The following is a 19,680-nucleotide window of genomic DNA, read 5'->3' on the forward strand; positions in this document are numbered from 1 at the left end:
GCCCTGGGTGAGCCAGTAAAATGGGACTTTCCAAGCTTGAGCAGCTGAGAACAGAATGTGGAACACAGTCTCCCCCCACCCCTGTTCCTGCCCGCAGCCCCTGCTGCTATAAATGCCTTACACTTTCTCACCTCTGTGCCTTGACACCTGCTCCCCTCTCAGGAGAAGGCAATCTTCCCACACCCAGGGTAGGGCCAGTGCCTGCCTCTCCAAGACTGGTTTCAGGCAGCACCACCTCAAAGAAGCCCTCCCTGACTTCTCTAAGCCTCTAAGACCAAAGACACGTCAAATGACACCGTGAGGCCTAGGAAAAAGCCTGTGCCTTATTACAGTGGCTTTGTGGTTTCTAGGACCAAATTCCTACAGGACCCAGCCCTGTCTGTTTGGCACACACCAGTGCTGTACCCATCTTTTTTTTTTAAGATTTTTATTTATTTATTTATTTGACAGACAGAGATCACAAGTAGGCAGAGAGGCAGGCAGAGAGAGGGGAGAAGCAGGCTCCCTGCTGAGCAGAGAGCCCGACGTGGGGCTCGATCCCAGGACCCTGAGATCATGACCTGAGCCGAAGGCAGAGGCTTAACCCACTGAGCCACCCAGGTGCCCCTGTACCCATCTTTTTATCTGTTTGCCTCCCACGAGACAGTCTTTCTTGAAGGAGTATCCATAACCCCAGGGTCTGCACACAGAAGAGTCAGAAATACGTGAATGAGTGATCCTATCCCTGAACAGAAGTTGCCTCTAAGGCCCCAGTCTATGTCATTAACGCCATCTGTCATGGCAGTTAGGGGGCCAATAGCTCCAGTGTCTCCCAGTTCCACCACGAAGCCACCCACCCAGAGGAGAGAAGTGTCCCATCTCCAGGATGGTCCAAGACAGAGCAGTGGGCAAGTAAAGAGCAGAGACCTCCCTGGGAAAAAAGTACCACAGTACCATTTACTGTAACAGGGGAAGAACTGACCTGCTGTGTGACCTCCACTGGAAGTCTTCACCAGGGGAGCAGCCGGCGGGGGGGTGAGCTGAGGGAGCAATCCCTGAGTACTGATGCCAGGAAACGAATTTATAGGTTGCCTCACTCACCACATGTTGGAGAAGAAGAGGGGTGAACCAGGGGGTGAGAAAAGGGCACCAGGCCCAGCCCACCAGTCCTGACAGACCTTCCCAAACTGTAGTTGACGCGCAGGGGTGTAAATCACACTGACTCCCTTTTGCAGAGAGGAAATCTTAAGTCCAGGGAGATAAGCCTTTGACTCATGGGGCCCCCTGAGAAGTCATGGCCACCCAGATAGTGGACTACATTTCCCAGCCTCCCTTGGGGTTACGTGCGGTCCTGCTGACCCGGTCCTAGCCAATGAGATATGAGTGGAAGTGACGTCACGAATGGCAGAGCTGTGCCCTCCTTCGTTTTCCTCCTTCCCATTGCCTAGTGAGCCATCTTGGACAACATAGGCAAAGGCCAACACCTCAGAATAATGGAATAGCAACAAGATGGAAAGAGCCCGGGCCCCTCCTGTCTGGACACACAACCCCGGGGCCACCGAACCCGGCTTAAGCCAGCACACGCTGTTAAACGAGGAGGAAACAACATAGCCTGTCTCGATGAAGCTTTATCTGACTTATCTGCTATGGCCACTAAATCCATATCCTCCTGACTCATAGAATATAGCCCAGGAGTGAGTTTCCTCAGGAAGCCCAGGACCCCTTGGGACTGCTTGATCCGAGGGACTCTCATTGTCCCAGGACAACAGGGCTGTGACCTCTATTCCCAGGGCCAGCTGTTTTCCTGAAATAGCCGGAGAAGATGCTCCCTTGGAGGAAGCTGCTACACTGCCAAGGATGGGAAGGGAAGTGCGCACAGCTGATATCCCACCTGCACTAGTGGTTACAACACGGAAATACCTCCAGGCCAGCTGACCAGCAGCCATTGCCCTGAGCCACCCCACCCCAGGAATGGGCCCCCTTCCCAGCCATCCAGGCCCCAGACCCAGCAATGAAAGGTGTTGCAAGACCTGGCACAGAAAGGGCCCACCAGGACTTCACCCTGACCTCTGGACATCATGTCAGCAAGCCACGCCACTTGTTACATATTTTGCACATCACCCCTGGCTCTAAGGGGCCTGGTCTCACTAACTGAGTGCAAATGAACCACTGAGCTGAGTGTTGTGACAGTGATTGAGTGCCACTAGTTCTGAAAGCCAGAGACTGGCCGCTGAACCCCCGCCTCCACCTCCTTCTCTCTCATCCCCCAAACCAGAACCGCTTGGCCCCACCCAGGCCACCCCTTCAGAATGTCCCACAGTCACGCCTAGATATTATTGCACTCTTTTATTTACAGAAAACACAGATAAAGCATTTCAACGTTCATTTAGCAAACTGATCCACTTTTTTTTTTCTTTTGGCACAAAGAAATATTACAGATGAACCCCGAGATCAATCAGAAACCCATAAGATTTATCAGCCGTCACTGGTCCAGGGGCAGCCACAAGACTCAGACAGACAGACAGCATCGCCACAGACTGGAAAAAATAAAACAAGGTCCACATTCACCTCACAGTAAAAACCTGCTCAGGGGCAGGCAAGGGCAGGCTGGGGAGGGGGAGTGGGTGCAGACTGTTCTCTGCTGGGGGGGGGGGGGGGCAGAGGGCCTTGGGGACAGAAGCAGGATGGGGAGGGATTAGACACCATTCATAAATTAGAGAGAGGTGGCCTTTTTGATTTTACCCTCTTACCTTGTGGAAGTAAGACAGTGCAAAACTACCTGACCCCAACTACTGGGCCACTGGAAATGCTGCAGAAGTTCCGCGGTTTGGGGATATCTCTCCTCGTGGGCGCCCGTGTGTGTGCATGTGTGCGTATGTGAATGTGTGAGTGTGGTGCTTGTAAACATTGTCACCATCCACGCAGAGACCCAACAGCCGTGTGTCTGAATGGGGGTGGGCTGGGGGCTCTACCCCGCTTCACGCCCCCTCTGCCCCAGTGATTCCTGTCCAAGACATAGTGCAAATTTCAGAGACAAAAAGAGGCAGAAGGAGTGGAGGGTGGGCGGGGCCTGGGGTGGGGGTGGGGGTGAGGCGGTGGGAAGGACACAAAGACCCAGGCGGGAGAGGAAGGGGGAAATAAGGCAACAGTTAAAACCGTCCATTTTATCAAAACCGACACCATGTGCCCCTCACCCCCGCCCACGCAGCCCTCGTCACGAGAAAGGGCGGAAGTCCCGCTCCTCCACCAGACTGACGGAGGGGTTCTTGAGCTCCTCCTCCGACATGGCCATCTTGTAGCCCAACTGCGCCAGCACCCGCTGGCAGGCGTTCTGGGCAAAGGCCACAATGTCGTAGGAGAGGCGGAAGCGCCACTTCTCGGCCGTGGCCGCCGAGTTTCGGACGGTGCCATATTTGTGCTTGCCCAAGGTGGGGTCGCCCCGCGTGTTATTCTGGATCCAGCGGGCCACATGGCTGTCCAGGGGAATCCCCAGGAAACCGTAGATCTCCTCGGTCTTCTTCATGGGGTTCCTGGCCAGGTCCTCGTAGCGCACCAACATGTACTTGCCCTTGAGCCACGGGGGCCGCATGAGGCCAGTGGACACGGAGTTGGAGAAGTCCTCGCACACCGTGGTCAGCTGCGTCACATCCAGGTTGTAGGGCTTCCTCCCCGTGCCATACCAGAGCCGCCAGAGGCGGTAAGTGTCGCGGAACGTCTCGCTGCGGGAGGCCAGGATGCCACGCGGGTCTCGGACCAGCTGGATGACCTTGAGGTTTAACCGGGGGTCTTCAACCAGGGCCCGAAGGTCGTTCACCTCGGGCACCCGCACCGTCTTGATGGCCACGTGGCTGCGCTCACGACAGGCCTCGGCGGCCACGGTCAAGTTCAACAGGCCGCACTTGCGCACGCAGTCCCCCTCCTCCAGCACCAGGTCGGGGGACCCGGGGGGGTCGCACACGGGGCGGGAGCACAGCACCCTGCTGGCCCCGCGGCGGAAGATCCTGTCGGTGGTGTGGTTGACGGGCGGCGGCTTGATGTAGTTCTCCAGGAAGTAGAGGTCACAGTCATAGAGGCTCCTCAGGAGGTCGCGGCTGGCGCCCAGCATGACGCGCCGGTCCGCGGGGCTCTTGCCCTGGGTGAAGCGGGGGATGAGCGTGTTCTGGACGTGGTAGAGGGGCTCGAACAGGTAGAAGACGTCCAGGTGCTGGTTGAAGAGCTGGCCCACGAAGGAGGAGCCGCTGCGCGTGGTGGCCAGGATGAGGATGTGGGTCTTGCGGGAGAGGTTGTAGGCGAAGGTGGGGCCCTCCTCGCACAGCCGCTCCGCCAGCCCCGCCTCCGCCAGCCCGGGGCAGGTGTGGAAGGACTTGGCGGTGAAGGTGCGGATGGCCGTGTACTGAATGGCGATTGAGGCCAGGGCAAGGAGGAGGACGGCCTTCCAGGAACATTGCATGGCTGGGCACCTTCATGGGGCTGCTTCTCCACCATGCGAGGTCTGCGGGCAAAGGTGGGCATCCGTCAGGGAGCTGGCTGTGCCAGGTGCATCACCAGACCAGGGGCCCTGGCCCCGGACCTACGCGATTCCCTGCCAGATGCTCACGCATGCGCCTAAGGACTGAGCAGTTTCTAGACTAGATTTTTACATTCTCTAGGGAATCTTGGGAGCTTCTGGGGACCGTACAAATTGACTTCCCACATGCAGAGTTTAACGAATGCTGCAGGGGACTCCCACCGTCAACGTGGAGTTCCTTAGTGGGCCCCACTGTGCAAGAAGCTATCTTCCCCAGCTCACACACTCAGCGGCCCACCAGTGCCTGCTTCTAGCCATTCCCCTGCCACTGCCTGTCACCCCTACCAGCTCCTCTGGGGCCCACCTACATCTCTCACCCCCACAAGCAAGCACCGGGCTCCCCATGTGGTCATCTTTCCTCCATTCCCCCCCACCACCCCTAGAAGGAAAAAAGTGCTTATGTCAGAGACACACCACGAGGATCTGTTCACCTGTACCCACTGGGCCAGGAGAGGGGGACAACTCATCAAGCCCACCTCCCAGCTTAGGTTTGTCGGTGCCCAGTGTACCCAGATGAGGACCCCCGAGACTCCCAGGGCCAATGAGAGTCAACCCGCCCAGAGAAAGGTCCAGGGGCTGCTGCAAAGCATCCTTTCCCAGGTCCCAGCACCCTCCAGGTTTGCTCCTGGCCACTGGGGCAAGAGGTCCAGGCGTGGGGCAGATGACCCCCACTGACAGCAGGTTGAACGGGCTCCTCAGGGACCCCCATCCCAACCAATCCTCAAGGGCCTCCACCATTAGGCTCTGAGCCCTCTGACCACAGGGGGCGGGTGCTCAGAGACCCCACTGGGACCCAGCAATGGCGCCAGACGGGGTGGAAGAAAAGGGGCATCTCAAAGAATGGAGAGAAAGCAAGGGTGGGCCCTGGGCGGGGGGGGGGGGGGGGGGGGGCGTGGCCAGGAAAGCAGGGAAAATGAAGGACGTGCCAAATGTCCAGAGCAAGGGGCCAGTCGGAGCATCAGAAGTTGCCCCATAGAGAGGCTGGCTCAGCTACCAGGCCCCAAGGGAAGGCTGGGGCTGCTCCCAGAGCGAATGCAGGAAGGGCTCCCCGACTCACCAAAGAAGGGCTGCTCCAAGCTAGAGAGTCCGCAGCTGCCAGGTCTCCTGGCCTAGCCGGCAGTCCCAACCTGTGCAGCAGCCCTGTGGCCAACAGACTGTAGAGAGAGAGGGAGGGGAAAGGTTCCAGGTGAGGGGGGAAGTGGGGAGGGTTGGTCTGTCAACATCGCCCTTCCCCCACCCCTTCTCTCTTACACCTTGTGCCCCACAGACTGCCCCCCAGTGCTGGGCGACAAGGGCCCCAGCTGCTCTCCCAGATCTCCCGACTGATTCAGGGCTCCAGCTATGCCAGGGACACATTTTATCCCCTGGGATCTGGCCTCCTGACTCCTGAGCCTTCTATCCACCTCCCCCACCCCTTACCCATCCCTTCCTGGCAGGTCCAAGACCCTCACACCAGGACCCAGTGGGCAGGGAGCTGGCAAGCTTACACCCTCAGCTAACCAAGAGTGGGAATCCTACGCAGGCAATCACCCCGGGGAGGACCCCTCACAGCCACCGTCCAGGGGAGTTGCAAAGAAATCCACTGACCACAAATAACCTGGGGCCTCCCTAGCTGTGTTCAGCTCTGGTGACCAGACACAGGGCTCAGCACTGAACCATGGAACAGCATCAGAGTCAAAGTTATTCCAGAAAACTAGGCCAGAGCACAGTCCCGACTGGTTCTGTGTTTTAAATCAATAGACCAGCCTGACCCTTCAAAATTTGACTTTTTCAGTGACTCCCCAAGAGGGGTTTGGTAGAAATCACCAAGGCAGGGGGTGCTCACCCCAGACCTCCAGGTGGAAATGACAGCTCCGTCCGGACAGCCCAGACACCGAGAACCATGCAGAAGGGACAGCCAAGGACGGAGGTTCTTCTTCCAACCACACCGGAGACGAGAACAACTACCTAAAACTCAAAGCATAAGTGGACCAGGGAGAGTTCCCGACCTGGATGCTGTTCGCGGATTCTAAGTACAAACCCAAGACTGTGGCATTATTTTAGTTAGCATCCATCGAATACTTCCTAAGCACTTTACCTGCATTCGCGCATTTTATTCTGCGCGGGAGCATCACGGGGAAGCCAGGATTAGCTCCATTTCACAGGCGAGGAAGCTAAGACTCAGAGAGTGGGGTGACCTGCCTGAGCTCACGTGCCTGGTTTAACACACATCTCACAGGTTCCCCAGAGCCCCCACTTTCCCTCTGAGGAGACCTGACCTTGTTTCTCCAGCTTACACACACCTGGCCTTCATCCAGCTGATGTCTACAGCTGATGTATAGATCAGCCAGAGAGAGACCGGGCATTGCAAGGGTACAGATGATCTGTAATGTAACACTTAGAGATCCTTTCCTTTGCTGTCTGGTCTTGTTGATCAATGTCTTGTGGATCAACGTTCATGGCCGGGGTGGGGAGGGGCTGAACTTGTGCTTTGTGAATATTCTTCCCACATCCCGCTATTTGGCACAGCTCCTTTCAGGGAGGGGTTCGTAGATCCTCAGTTCCCAAACCTGCCCTGCTGCCTGGCTCAGCCAACTCCAAACACCACAATATTCCTTACAGCCCCCTCTGGGAGGTCAGGGTCTTCCCTTGTTTAGGTGGAGAAACTGAGGCTCAAAGACTAAGCAAATGTGCAGAAGCAAATAAGGAATAGCAGAGACTCAAATCCATCTGCATCAGACTCTTAGGCCAGTGCTCTGGCCCCTTTGCCATCAGCTTAGCGGAGAAGGAACAGAGCTGAAACAGTCTGGCTGCCTCCAGGAGGGGCGCAGAGGCTGAGCTGAGAGGATAGCGGGCCAGCTCTGGGGCTTAAGGGCTTAGGCTCTGGGGCTTAAGAGTCCAATTTTAAGTTTGAGCCTGTGCTCAGTACCTACAGGGAAGAGTACCACATCACCAGGTGACGGTAACTATGGGAAGAACACAACCTAGACTCTTGGGAACCTCCAGTGTGATCACAGAAAACCACAGCCCTGACTCCAGCCCATCCCACCCCCACCTCACCACAGGGCTGCAGAGAACGCTGACTCCATCAACAGGGTTCGCTGAGGTACCCAGAGAAAACTGCCTCCTTGCATTAAATTAGATTCTCCTGCGAAATGCGGGCCGATCCCTGCCTCAGTGTCCCAAGACAGATGCCTCTAAAGAACAGGTAGGGAATACCATTAATAATCGTACAGATAATACTTTTAAGTTATTTGAGTAAGAGTCCACAGTTGCAATGTCCTAATACACATCTCTAGGATGGACTCTTTTTGTACTTATTCATAAAGATCTGTCAGCTATCCAGCAAGATCCAGGCACTGTTCTAGGCATTATAGATAGGGGAGAACATGAGGGAAGCAAGGGTGGGAGTGAAAAATGCCTCTCGCCCTCACACCAAGCCTATGTGGTTCATGTCCTCATATCCCCATTTTACAGATTAATTTCCCCAGCTCACACTCCTAGTAAGGGGCCAGAGCCAGAATTCCTGCCCAGGCAGTGTTCTCTGGAGCCCATGCTCAAATCCCCCTCCTTGACCCACTACATTTAATCCCTTTTGGTTCCCACCAAGACAGGAAACAGAAGGCTGGGGGAGATTTCACTTTACTCAAAGATTCTGGTACCACCAGAATTCACCCACCAAGGGGAGCCTCCCCACCACCTCTTCCCACCCCAGCCCAGAGAAATTTAAGGCCAAGATGAGAAACCGCTGCCTTGGCTAATAAATCAGGAGTAAATGAAGGATCTCATTCTAAATCCCTAAGAAAGTGGGGCTCGGGTCCACAAGGTATAGCCTGAGCAAGGGCAATGTGTTCAAAGGCTTAGCCTCAGGCCATCCCCCTGCCTCCCAGGAGGGCAAAGTGAGGGCATGGGAACAGGAAGATGAAGAAAGTCAGACCCTGCTAGAAATGCCCCTGCTCTCCTGCCAGTCTGGCGGAGCCGGGCTTAGGACTGGCCAAGCTTCCTTGGTATGCTGGAGGCATCTGCCCTGGAAACCAGAGGCCCCAGGGCCAGGTCTGGCCACTGCAAGGAACTCTTCAATGCCCTTGTCCTCCAAGCCAGACTGCGAGCCCCACAGCCCCTCCCTGGGCTCTGAGCAGCCTTTGGCATGACCTTCCTCCACCTCTAGGTAGTCAAAATCCAGGCAAGCCTTAGTCACAGGAGCTCAGAATCTGTAACTTGTGTTGGAAGTGAAGTCCCAGGGGAAAACTCAGGTTTCTGTACCAGATTAGGGCACAGGGTGGGAGTGAAAAACAGCTCTCCAATGGGAAACTGGAATTCGTAGCTCAGGGCTCAAGCCACGGAACCACACCCACCTGGATATCACTGAGCAGGTGTGCGGACCTGGATTCACCAGCAGTCTCTGCACCACAGTTTCCCTACCTATAAAGTGGGTACAACCATAGAGCAGTTGCAAGAATTGAAAGAATTAAAGCATTTAGTCAATGCCAGGCATAGAACGCAGCACAGCCGCGTGCTTAGGACATGGGCTCTGGCACGAGCCCCACTGATGACCAGGTTTCTGAATCTCTCCGTGCCTCTGTTCTCTCACCAGGAAAGGGGGGATCCGTTTAACAAGGCTGTTGTGAGGACTAATTAACCCAGTGCCCGGCACAAAGTAAGTACTCAATGAATGTACATTGCTATTATCATTATTAAATGTCTCGTCCGCCCGGTGTCTCGAGTAAGCACGTGAGAACAGATCTCATCGACTCTGACGGTTAGACAGACATTCTCCCTGGCTGCGGTGCCCAGACCTCTGCCACGCCGGCCTCTGCTGGGTGCCTTCCCTTCCTTCCGCTCCTCTCCCAGCCCGGGAGCTTCCCGCGGCTAGGCCACCGCAGCGACTTGCCCGCTGCCCTCTAGTGGTCACATCCTGTAGTACAGCTTCCTGGCCCTGCGTTCTTCGCTGGGTTCAGAATTCCTGGCGGCCAGTGCTACCTGGGGCCTCTGGTGAGGATTCAAGCCAAGGAAGGTGCTGTTGCAGGATGCCGTGAAGTGCGATGACACCCCCACCCGAGCTGTGGCCTCTGCTCTGTGCATGCTCTTTTCTTCACCCACACACCAAGAGGCAAGCATCAATGGGCAGCCCCACTTCATCCAGAGGGCCTCTCTTACCAGTTTCATTCCTCTCTAGCAAGGGAAGGATCACTGAGCTCAAGATCACAGGCAGGAACACCTCTGCATCCCCTGGCTGGGTGACCTTGGACTCATCCCCTGGCCCCTCGCTGGCTTCTGTATTTCCACAGATCCAGGCTAAGGGCCTCCAAGCTCTGACTACTAGGGTTCTCTGATCCCAGGAAGGCCCCAAGCTCCATTTTCAGGGTCAGAACCCCCCTGCTGGCAGGGGGATGCTCCTCTGGGATCAGGAAAGTCCCAGTTCATCTTCCAAAAAATGTATCAGGGCTGGCAGCTGGACCCCATCCCCTCAGCCCCAGCCAGGCAGCCCCCAGGGGGCCTAAGAGCCAAGGGGCTCCCCACCCTCTGCTGGGTTAACTCCTGTCCCCTTCTACTCTGTAAAACCACATCTAACCCAGAGCTGTGGCTTTTGCCTTTTTGGGGCCACAGGCCACTTGGAAAGATACAGTCGCTCTTTCCAGAAAGATTCCTTTGTATCCACAACTTTACATACACAGTCAGAGGGTTTGTGGACCCCCCCTAAAGCCCACCCATGGGCACTGCAGAGGCTTCAACCCCTTTAACAGCAGTATTCTCCCCTGCCCTAAGGTTTTCTTTTCAACTGACCATATCAGAGAAGCCTCCACGGATTTGTATACACGGAATGCGAGGCCATGGCCCAAGATAAAAAAGCCAGAGCCAGAAACCACATGTGCAATAGTAGGTTACTACTTCTTGTTTTTAAAAAGAGGATGCGTGCGAGGGGGAGTATTTATATACATTCATATACAACCACTATTCTGGTAACCCCAGCTGCCCCAGCGGGAGGGGCCAGGAGACTGCAGTGGGAGGAAAGCAGTTCACACTGAGCCTCTCAGTTCTGTCTGAGTTTACTAACTTTCTGGGAGAGAGCAAGGCCGCCCCATGCAAGACCTGGAGGGGTGGGGCACCGAAATCACACTGGCAACTCACTGTGCCTCCAAATCTGTACCCCAGGGCACTGCCAGCCGGCTCTCCCCTCCCCCACCTCCAAGGCGCCAGGGTCAAAGTCACTACCTTCCAGCCAGAACTGGGCTCTGTCTGCTCAGGCAGGCCACAAAGGATGGCAGTCAACGGGTGCTGCTGAGAGACACAGGTCAGGAGCTGAAAAAGAGGGAGACCTCCCAGGGGACAGGGACTGCCGGGAGGAGCAGAAGCCTGAGTTGGGGAAATGACGCCCCTCCCCACTTTTTCTTCCTAAAAACAGCTTGTAGAGCTCTGTGGAGATAGGGAGGGTAAAGAATAAAGTTCCTGAACATGAGATTTCCAACCAGCCTTCGGGGCCGGTAGCCAGCAGCCCCGGGGCTCTCCGGAGCCCCAGGAACTGGAGCAAGGGGCAGGGGGCACAAGACGGGGAGGAAGGAGTTGGCAAACAAGCCTCTGGGAGAGACTGCAGAAAGGAAGTGCTTAATCCCTGGGTCTGCAGTAGCTAGTGGTAGCCAAGGCTGACCCACCAGAGATGTTTGTTTAGTTAAGGCTAAAACATGTAAATCAGCAAGGGGTTTTTTCTTCCTTAAAAAAAAAAAAAAAAAAAAAAAGTGAGGTCGTGAAATGAGGCAAGTGAAAAACAAGGGTATGGAAGTCTGAAAGAACCAGAAGCTAGGTTAGCATACAAGAGCCAAGACACTTCCAGGCAGCCCAGCTGGGTCAGAGCTGCCTGGCAGCCAATGGGAAAAGGGAAATACGTCATTTCATGTTTCACAGGATCCATGAGATGAGAATTACATCATCTGCTCAAGAGATGCCCAGCCATTCCTGGTACTGAATCCAGCACAAGATTTCTCCCGAGGGGTCTGCTAGAGAGAGTCCTGAGCACAGCCTGCCATTCTCAAGAACTCGTACCTAATAAGCCCGAGGATGAGTTTCATGGGGCTGTGTTCCAAACATCCTTCAAGGTGAGCGGTATGCCGGCACATAATTCAGCCAGTGCAACCTTCCAGGGAAGGAGATCCCACGGGATCCAGAATCAGCCTCTGTGGTCCGGGCCGTCCCAGGGGTGATGGGAAGCAATGGTAATGTCTCTTTGGGGTGATACCCCCACAAGCTGAAACAGTGTGAGGCCTGCGGACCTTCTCCGGAAAATTTGCCCAACACAAATATGGTGTTTGTATACAGTCTTCAGAGTCCTCGGGCCCCGTAACTACCCACAGATCCCGCAGGTAGAACCAGTAATTCTTTCAGGCACATTCAGTGGGACAAGTTCTCACAGTCGTGGTTCCAGAAAGTGACTGTCCACCAAATCCCACCCGCAGCGGAGACACTCGGCTGCCCCCTGGGAGCTCTGGTATCTCCAGCAGATCCCTCTGATGTCCACACATCATGACATCAGAGACCCCCATGGGTGCCTCAAGCGTCCTTGGAAAGTTACCCACAGGTATAACTGGGTGGTGGTTGGGCCCCCTAGCTGTGGGGCTGGACAGCCCTGGGTTTGAACCTCACTGCTATTGCTTGATAGCTACGAGACCTTGAGCGAGATGCTTAACTTATTCCATAGACCTCAGTTGCCCTCATCTGTGAAATGGGAAAGACAGGCACAGTATCTTCCAAATACTTGGGTTGTGAGACAGAAAGCCAAAAAACATCAAAAAGTTAGCACAGTGCTGGGCCCAGAGCAGGGACCCAGTAAGAACGAACCGGGAGTGTGATTTTCAAGGGCCGCTCAAAGCTACAGATGAACTGTAATGGCCTGAAAATGTTTAAGGAAGTTAAAACGGATGCCGCAGCCTCCTCCCCAAAGCTGCCATGGCCCGTGTGGCTGGAGACACTTGCTGTCCAAGGGACAGAGACTGCCCCGCGGTCCTGCTGTGGGCCCAGCGGCTTGGCGGGGTCCTGGCCTGACCAGAGGAAAGTTTTCCCCAGCAGCGGGGAGAGTGACTGACCTCCTGGCACAAGGCCCCGGTGTGCCCGGCGCCTCACGGAGGAGGGATGAGTCAGAAGGACCCGGTTCCCTCCGGCTGGTCCTACCACAGCCTGGCTTGTGGTAGGCGGACCCTTCTGCCCCGACTCTGGGCGGAAAGGCCCCGGTTTCCTGTCCCCCTCTACACCCCCCCAACTCACCACCCCCTCCTTCTCAGCAGCCACAGCCAGAGTCGGAATAGTACCAAGGCTCCACCCCCTGGATACCGGGGCTTTGACCCATCCTCCCAGCTTCAAGGATGGGAAACCTCCCGCAGGAGCTAATTAGCAGCTGCTGTTGGAGGGGTGGGAGGGGGGCCCTCTGACCCCAGTGCTGGAGTCTCCAGCCTCCCCCCCAGCTGGACCCTGGGGAGGCGAGCTGGGCATGGGAGAGGCTCACCTGAGCCTCTCACGCACGATAGAGGGAGTTGCGGGAGCAGATACGCAGACAGGACCCCAGTCGTGACTGGCATCAAGTCTCTGCCACCTCACCACTTCCCAGAGGGCTCTCCCTCCCAGCTGAATGACAAAAAGGAAGATTATCACGAAGCTTGGAAGAGGTGGTGGGTGTGGACACGGCTGGTGCAGTATCACACCTGACAGCAGCCAGAGCAGTCTGGCTAGGCAAGGAGAGGGAAGCGTGAGTATGTTTCTTGCCCAGAAAGCCCAGGAACGTCCAAATCCTATGTAACCAAGAGGATGCCAAAGAACGTCTTTATTTGTACCTGGCCTCAAATGGTCTAGAACCAGGATAAGGTCTCCCTGCTCCCTAAGCCTAGAACTGACCACCAGCCCACAGCAGCTTGCACGGACGCCCCTGTGCATGGATGCTGGTGTGGCTCACCCTGTCACTGCTGTCTCCTGGATGAGAAGCGTTAGGGAGAGCCACCCACTGGGCACAAGAAATCGGATGAGTGTCCCTGCCCCACACCAACAGGGACCTGGACAGGACATAATGGCTGCTCGCTGAGGGCCTAGAACTGTGTGACATACCTTTCATGCCCCACTTTATTGGACGGTCTCTCCAAGCTCAGGAGTTAAGGACTACAGCAGGCTCCATGACACAGGTGACAGAGGCTCACAGAAGTGACGTGACTCACTCCCATAGCTCAGAAGTGCCTAGCAGGGGAACTAGACTCAGGCTACGGAGCACGGAGCACAGTGTGTGAGGTCCTCACCTCTCCCAGGTTCTTCATGAAGGCTTTCCCTCCTTCCCCCTCCAACCTCCTGAAATCCTCTGTCTGAACCACCCCAATTAGGTCTCCTGACTACTCTATACTGCTGCCTTGAGTGGTTAGGAGCAACATAGCAGCAGGTGAGAAACCCAGACCTTGGGTCCTGGACAGCCTTACCCTCCCCGGAGTCGCACATCCCCCAGGTACCGGAGAGGGAGCCCACACCCACCTCCCAGGGCAGGGGAGGGGCTCAAATGAGATCTGAGCACAGCGTCAAGGCAATCACTCAGTTAATGATACTTCCCGAATGCTAGCTTCAGACTTATCTCTCTTCCTCATCTGCCTGCAGAACCCTGAGGGAAAACAACCAGCCCTCGAGCCTGAGCCCTGGGTCCATCCCCCACCCTCACTAGCCAGGCTGGGGCCCACAGTGGCTGCGAGGTACTCCGTGGGCACTAAACTCACTGCCCCCAGCAGAGACCTGGAGAAGGGAGGAGCTTTGCCCCGTTCCCCATCCCAGAGGAAGAGACGCACCTCCCCACAATTCCCAGCTCACAGCCTTCCAGCTCTAATCAAGGAGCAAACACAAAGAGGGAATCTCTAAACATTTAGAAAACGCGGGAACTCTGTGCCCCCACGCGGCACCGTGGGGATTTATAAAGAACAAATCATGCTTGACAAACTTGATAGCTTTCTTGATAGAATTACAAGACCGGTAGATGAAGGAAATGCAGGCAGGGTAATATATCTTGATTTTTAGCAAAGCATTTGATACAGCGCCTCAAGTAATCTTACAAAATTAATTCAAACAGACTTGGCCCTCAGCACTTGTCATGGGGCCGGAAGCAGGAGGGGGGCAGGTCCCAAGAGTCCTGAGTGGAGGAGGCGTGCCCAGGCGGAAGGGGCTGCGGGACAGATTCTGGGAGCGGGGGCAGGGCGGCCCAGACCCAGCACTGGGTCAGATCTTATCTGACATCTTCATTAATGATCCTGAGAGAGGGAGTAAACAGTCCGTTAATGAAATTTGTAGAGGATATTAAATTGGAAGGTGTTGTGAACACCAATGAGGACAGCAAAGCGGTCCAGAGAGACCTGGTTGGGGCGGGGGCGAGGGGGGGGGGGAAGGGGGGGGGGGGGAGAAGCTTGGCAGGAAACTGCTATTTGGGGGGCCAGGAGGGTGGATGTGTGGGCTGGGCAGCACCTGGGGCCACCTGGAGAGCCAGGGGAGAGGAAAAGCCATCCCCAGGGCTGGGGTGGAGCTGGGAGCAGCCACCGCTAGCTTGGGTGTGGGTCCTAGGAGCAAACCTGAACTGGTTTTCCCATCTGTAAGAGAGAAGGACTGAGAGATACGGAAGCATCTCTAGGAATCTCTGCTGCTCTCGGAGAGCTGGTAGTGATGGGGGTGAGGGAAGGAGCTCGGAGCTGAAGCCCACCTTCAGACAGGACGAGGCGTTGTCTGCAGGCCGGGGAGAGGAGGGTGGCCAGGCAGAGAAGGGCTAGTGAGGGAGACAGAATAAGCCATCCCTAGTGCCCACAATGTCCCCAAGCCATGGCTCTGATGACACTGCTGAGAGCGTAAGGGGTCAGGCCCCTCTCTCAGCTGTCTGGGCAATGACACATGAGCTGGGGAGTCCGGCTAGAGCTCTGAACTGTCCAGACTCGTGGAGTGTGCTGGGAACCCTTCAGCAATCGAAGTTCTCACCTGGGGAGATTGGGGGAGGAGGGTAGGGTCTCTCTTCTTTCTGCAGAGTTCCTGATCCCTCTTTCATCAGGAGGGAGAGGCATCTCCAGGATCAGGAAGAGCTTCCCCACCCCAAACCCTTCTATCCTCAGAACCTGTCCTGTCCCTCTCCCTCTGGCCCGATCCCAAGGAGGCTGAGGCAGAAAGCTGCCCATCCATCTGGACTTAGAAGAATTTGTTCCCACAAGGCTCCTAGACAGGTGGGGTTTGAACATGAGCCAGGCCTCCCTAGCACGGTGACGGGCCCGCAGCAACCTAAATAAATGCTTTGTGGGAAGAAGGAATGGATGGCTGGTTCCCAGACGGGGCGGCTGGGGAGAGCTCTTCCGAAGCAAGAGGCCAGCCCTGCCTGAGGTCAAGACTACCTGCACAAGAGGACAGACGCAGGTCTGACCACACAGGAGGTGCTCCTTCCAATCCCCTGAATTAGCAGTAATGACACTTACTGAACACCTGCCATGGCTCCATGATTACGAATGCATTCTTCTTATCAGTGGATTTGACCTTCACAGCCCCCCAAAAGCTAGGTGTGCTTTCCCCCCCATTTCACAGAAGAGGAAAGTGAGGCACATGGTGGCAGCGATGAGCCTGGACACCTCACCAGGAGGCCCATGGGAGCAGCAGCAATCTGCCAAAAGCGGCAAGGAAAGCTGAGCAGCTCCCAGGGTGGGGACCACAGAGGGTAGGGAGAGGCAGACCCTCCTGCAGGGTCCCCAGAGCCTTGCCCAGCCTCTCCCTGCCCCTATGAAAGGGAGTTGGCCCAACTCCTGCCACACTTGTGGAGCCCGATTTTACTATATGTTTCCCTTCTCCCCCACCACTGCCGCGCTACACCGAGTCCTCAGAACAAGTCTGTTTCCATGGAAACCATACAGTGACTCAGGGCTTCGGGACCTTCTCTGAACCAGATTATGAATATCAAATGCTCCCTCCCCGCACCAATGCAGAGGGAGTTTGAAAAGTAAAGAGAGAGCCACAGTGGGCAAGGGAAGGAGACAGGGATGCGGGCAAGGGGAACCCAGAGGGGTACAGGCTTGTTGCCCCCAGATCCATGAGAACCTGCTTTCTGGGCCCCTCTGCAGACTCAGGGGAGCACAAATGTACACCTCTGTTGTCTGCAGCCAGCAAACATGACCCTTACGTCAGCACCAGGAGTGCATCGCTGCCCTTCCTCTGGAATTAGGACCCTAGGGGGGGGGTGGTAAGAGGTAAGGGGGATCTGCAGCTCTCCTACTTAGGGCCTGAACATAGCAGAGGTGGCGGAGAGGCCACGGAGGAGGAAAGCTGTCTGCAAGAGGAGCTTGACTTCCAGTGCAGAGGAGGAAACCTCTGGCTAAAAGCATTGCAATATTTAGCAAAGAGGGAAACTTAGATTTTAAGGGGGAAATGTATTCTGCTTTGACATGAGGAGGCTGTGTTAAGTATGGGTGCCAGGCGAGGGGGGGGGGGGTCGTGACCAAGATTTCAAAGACCCAGCAGGGTGAGGGGCGGATCTTTAGCAGAGACTTCCTCCCCATGGCCCCACCCTGGCCTGGCCTAGGACAGCTCACCTGCCCCCAACAGAGACATAGCAGGGAAATGAAAATCTACAGTGGAGGGCCAGGCTGGGGATTGGGGGCGGGGGGGGGGGGGGGGGTCAAGGCCCCGGGGGAAAACCCCCCCCCGGTTTCCCACGGCCCCCGGGGGGGGCCCGGGGGGGGGGGGGGGGGGGGGGGGGGGGGGGTGCTTAAGGCCCAAGGGCAAATCCGCCCCCTCCTTTCCCTAGCTGCTCCCTGAAGACCCAGGAGGGAGGGTAAGGGAGCAGGTTGGAGGCTTGATACCTCCCTGGTGAATCCAATGTGTGAGTCATGTCGGTGAGAACACTTGGAAAAAGAAACAGGGTCACGGTGATGCCTGTGAGTGTCCCCAGTTGTTGAGGACTGGAGCCTTGGAACTGCCTGTCCAGGTAAGGTCTCTGCCTAAGACAGCCGGCCCCATAACAAGGGATCCAGAAAGCCCTGAAGGCGGGTACCTGGTACCTTAGCCCCCACCTGCTTGCCTCTTAATACATCGTTCCTTTGGCTTGCCAGAGCAGCTTCTTTCCCAGCCAGAGGGCCGGCCTCTTGCCCCTAATCCTAAGTGCCCTCTGCTCCCTGCCCCACCAGCCCTCCAAAAGATGCTGGTCTCCAGGGTCCTTCTTAGAAGCCACCTGCTTAAGTCCATCGGAAGGAAACCTGCACCAGAGGTAAGGAACCTAATCCTGGGAACCCGCAGGCCTGGGATGGGGGGGAGGGGGCACCCTGTGGCACAGCAAATCAAGCCAGGGTACCACCCTAGGGCAATCCTCAGGTCTTACCTTTTAACCCCTAGCATCCCCGCCAGGGCTATTTAGGGCTATTACTGTGAAAGCAAGCAATGGGTTCCCGCAGCCTGAAAGGGGCTGCTCCCGGGGTCCTACCCAGAGAAGAGCAGGAGGGTAGGCTGCTCTGCCTTCCCGTGGGGGGTCTCTGCACCATCCATCCCGCTCATCGCAGAGTGACTGGTGCGGGTTCGGAGCCGAGCCAGGGGCAGGAAGCCCAGAGCAGCCCCCTGCCTCCCGGTGCAGCCCTGGTTTGGAAAGTTGGTGCAGGCGTGGGATCTCAGGGTCTCGTAGAGCCTCAGCAGCCCAGAGCCCCGCAGGCTGCGGGACGGCGAGCCCCGGGCACCCCCCGAGTGCGCTCCGCAGCCGCGGGGAGCGGGCCGCCTCGGGGCCGCCGCGCCTCTCAAGTTTGCTGCCCTCGCCGAATGGGGGCGGGGAGAGCCGGGGTGGTCGCGGCGCTCATCCGCCACCGGCCCGGGGAGCCCTCCCTGCGCCCAACGCGGTGCCGTCCTCCCCCCTCCCCGCCCCGGCGGCGGCGACTGTCCCCGAGCGGAGGGGCGTCTCCCACCGCGCCCGCGCCCCTCCCGCTGCTGCGGCGAGGGTCCGCTCCCGCCCTCCCGGGGCCCGCCGGGCCCGGCCGATACCTGGTGGGGGGCGCACCGGGAGCCGCTGCAGAGCCCAGCGCCGGCTCCATCCTCAGGTCTGGAGTCAGGCTCGCCGGGGGCCGGCGGGCGGCGGCGGCGGCGGCGGCATCCTCCGCCTTCCGCGCCCTCCTCCTCGGCCTCCCTCCTCCCTCTTCTTCCACCGCCTCCGCGGGCCCCTCACGGGCCCCTCTTCATGACCCGGGGACGCGAGCCCGGGGCGGCCCGGCCAGCGCAGAGCGTTCTCCCGGGCAGGGCGCGGAACTGGGGACGGGGGCGCGAGGGCTCGAGGGGCACCCGGCGAGGGGCCGGGACCCAGCGCGCCGCAGCCCCCGGATACCGGAGGAGAGTAGCAGCCGCAGGAGCCTCGCCGAGCGCGCCCGCCCGCCCGCCTTGCGACCGAAGCCCGGAGCGGCGGCGGCGGCTATAGCGCCGAGCGAGCGGCGGGCGCTGCGGTCCGGGCTCCACCCCCCCGAAGCCGCCCGCCCCTCGGCTGCCGCCCGCCCCCTTCTCTTCCCCACCCCTCCAGCGCACGCCCTCCCGCTCCCCCGCGCCGCCCTGCGCTGCCCCAGCCTCCTGCGCTCCGGACGCCCCTTCCGTAGGCCGGCTCCCGTGCCAATCCCCCCCCCCCCCCCCCGCCGTACCCCCGCCTCGAGGGAGCCACACCCACACCCCGCGGCTCAGGAGGTGGGCAGGCGAGGACCGGGGCTGCCCGCCGTCACCTCTTCCCACACCCTCCCAGCCCACCCACTGAGGGCGCTCACCCAGGCTTGCGTGCCCCCCAGGAAGTCCGGCTGGAGCCCCAACCTGGCCCTGGGCCCAGATGTCCTCTACCCCGTCCCCAGCCAGCACCACGGAGGGACTCCAGAACCCAGAACGGGAGTCATCCACCTTTCGGAGCCAATACCCCCCCAACACACACCCCTAGCCTGTTCCCCTCAACCTTCACCTCGCAGATGTGGAAATGAATCATCTGCCCTGCTCCAGTTGTGCCTCTTGGGCAGAGTTCAGGGGTGGCTGGGGGGAGGGGGGGCACCACTAGGTAGATTTGCTGGGGACAGTCTCCCGGCCAGTCCCACCCCCTTCCCACCAGATTGCCGCGGGCACTCCTAGGTGGAAATGTGCAGCCACGGTTGTCTTTTCGGAGGGGAGATCGGCCGTCACAGCCA

At 57.7% G+C, this 19,680-nt stretch overlaps 1 protein-coding gene across 3 annotated transcripts; it reads right to left on the reverse strand.

The window, feature by feature from the left end:
* Window positions 1-2,310: 2,310 nt before the first annotated feature.
* LOC132008193 (carbohydrate sulfotransferase 1) lies at window positions 2,311-18,952 on the reverse strand. 3 transcript variants are annotated; one of them, XM_059386609.1, is made up of 4 exons: window positions 18,515-18,952; window positions 6,372-6,499; window positions 5,604-5,700; window positions 2,311-4,471 (listed from the first exon to the last, which is right to left on the reverse strand). In XM_059386609.1, the coding sequence occupies exon 4, from the start codon at window positions 4,427-4,429 to the stop codon at window positions 3,194-3,196; it is 1,236 nt and encodes a 411-aa protein (XP_059242592.1). In that variant the 5' UTR covers window positions 4,430-4,471; window positions 5,604-5,700; window positions 6,372-6,499; window positions 18,515-18,952; the 3' UTR covers window positions 2,311-3,193. The 3 variants fall into 3 exon arrangements, with proteins under 3 accessions (XP_059242592.1, XP_059242590.1, XP_059242591.1); XM_059386607.1 differs by having other exon boundaries at window positions 6,372-6,493; window positions 18,515-18,950; XM_059386608.1 differs by lacking the exon at window positions 6,372-6,499 and having other exon boundaries at window positions 18,515-18,949.
* Window positions 18,953-19,680: the final 728 nt, after the last annotated feature.

This window comes from Mustela nigripes, unplaced genomic scaffold (genome assembly GCF_022355385.1).
Source record: "Mustela nigripes isolate SB6536 unplaced genomic scaffold, MUSNIG.SB6536 HiC_scaffold_76, whole genome shotgun sequence".
Classification (NCBI taxonomy): Eukaryota; Metazoa; Chordata; class Mammalia; order Carnivora; family Mustelidae; genus Mustela; species Mustela nigripes.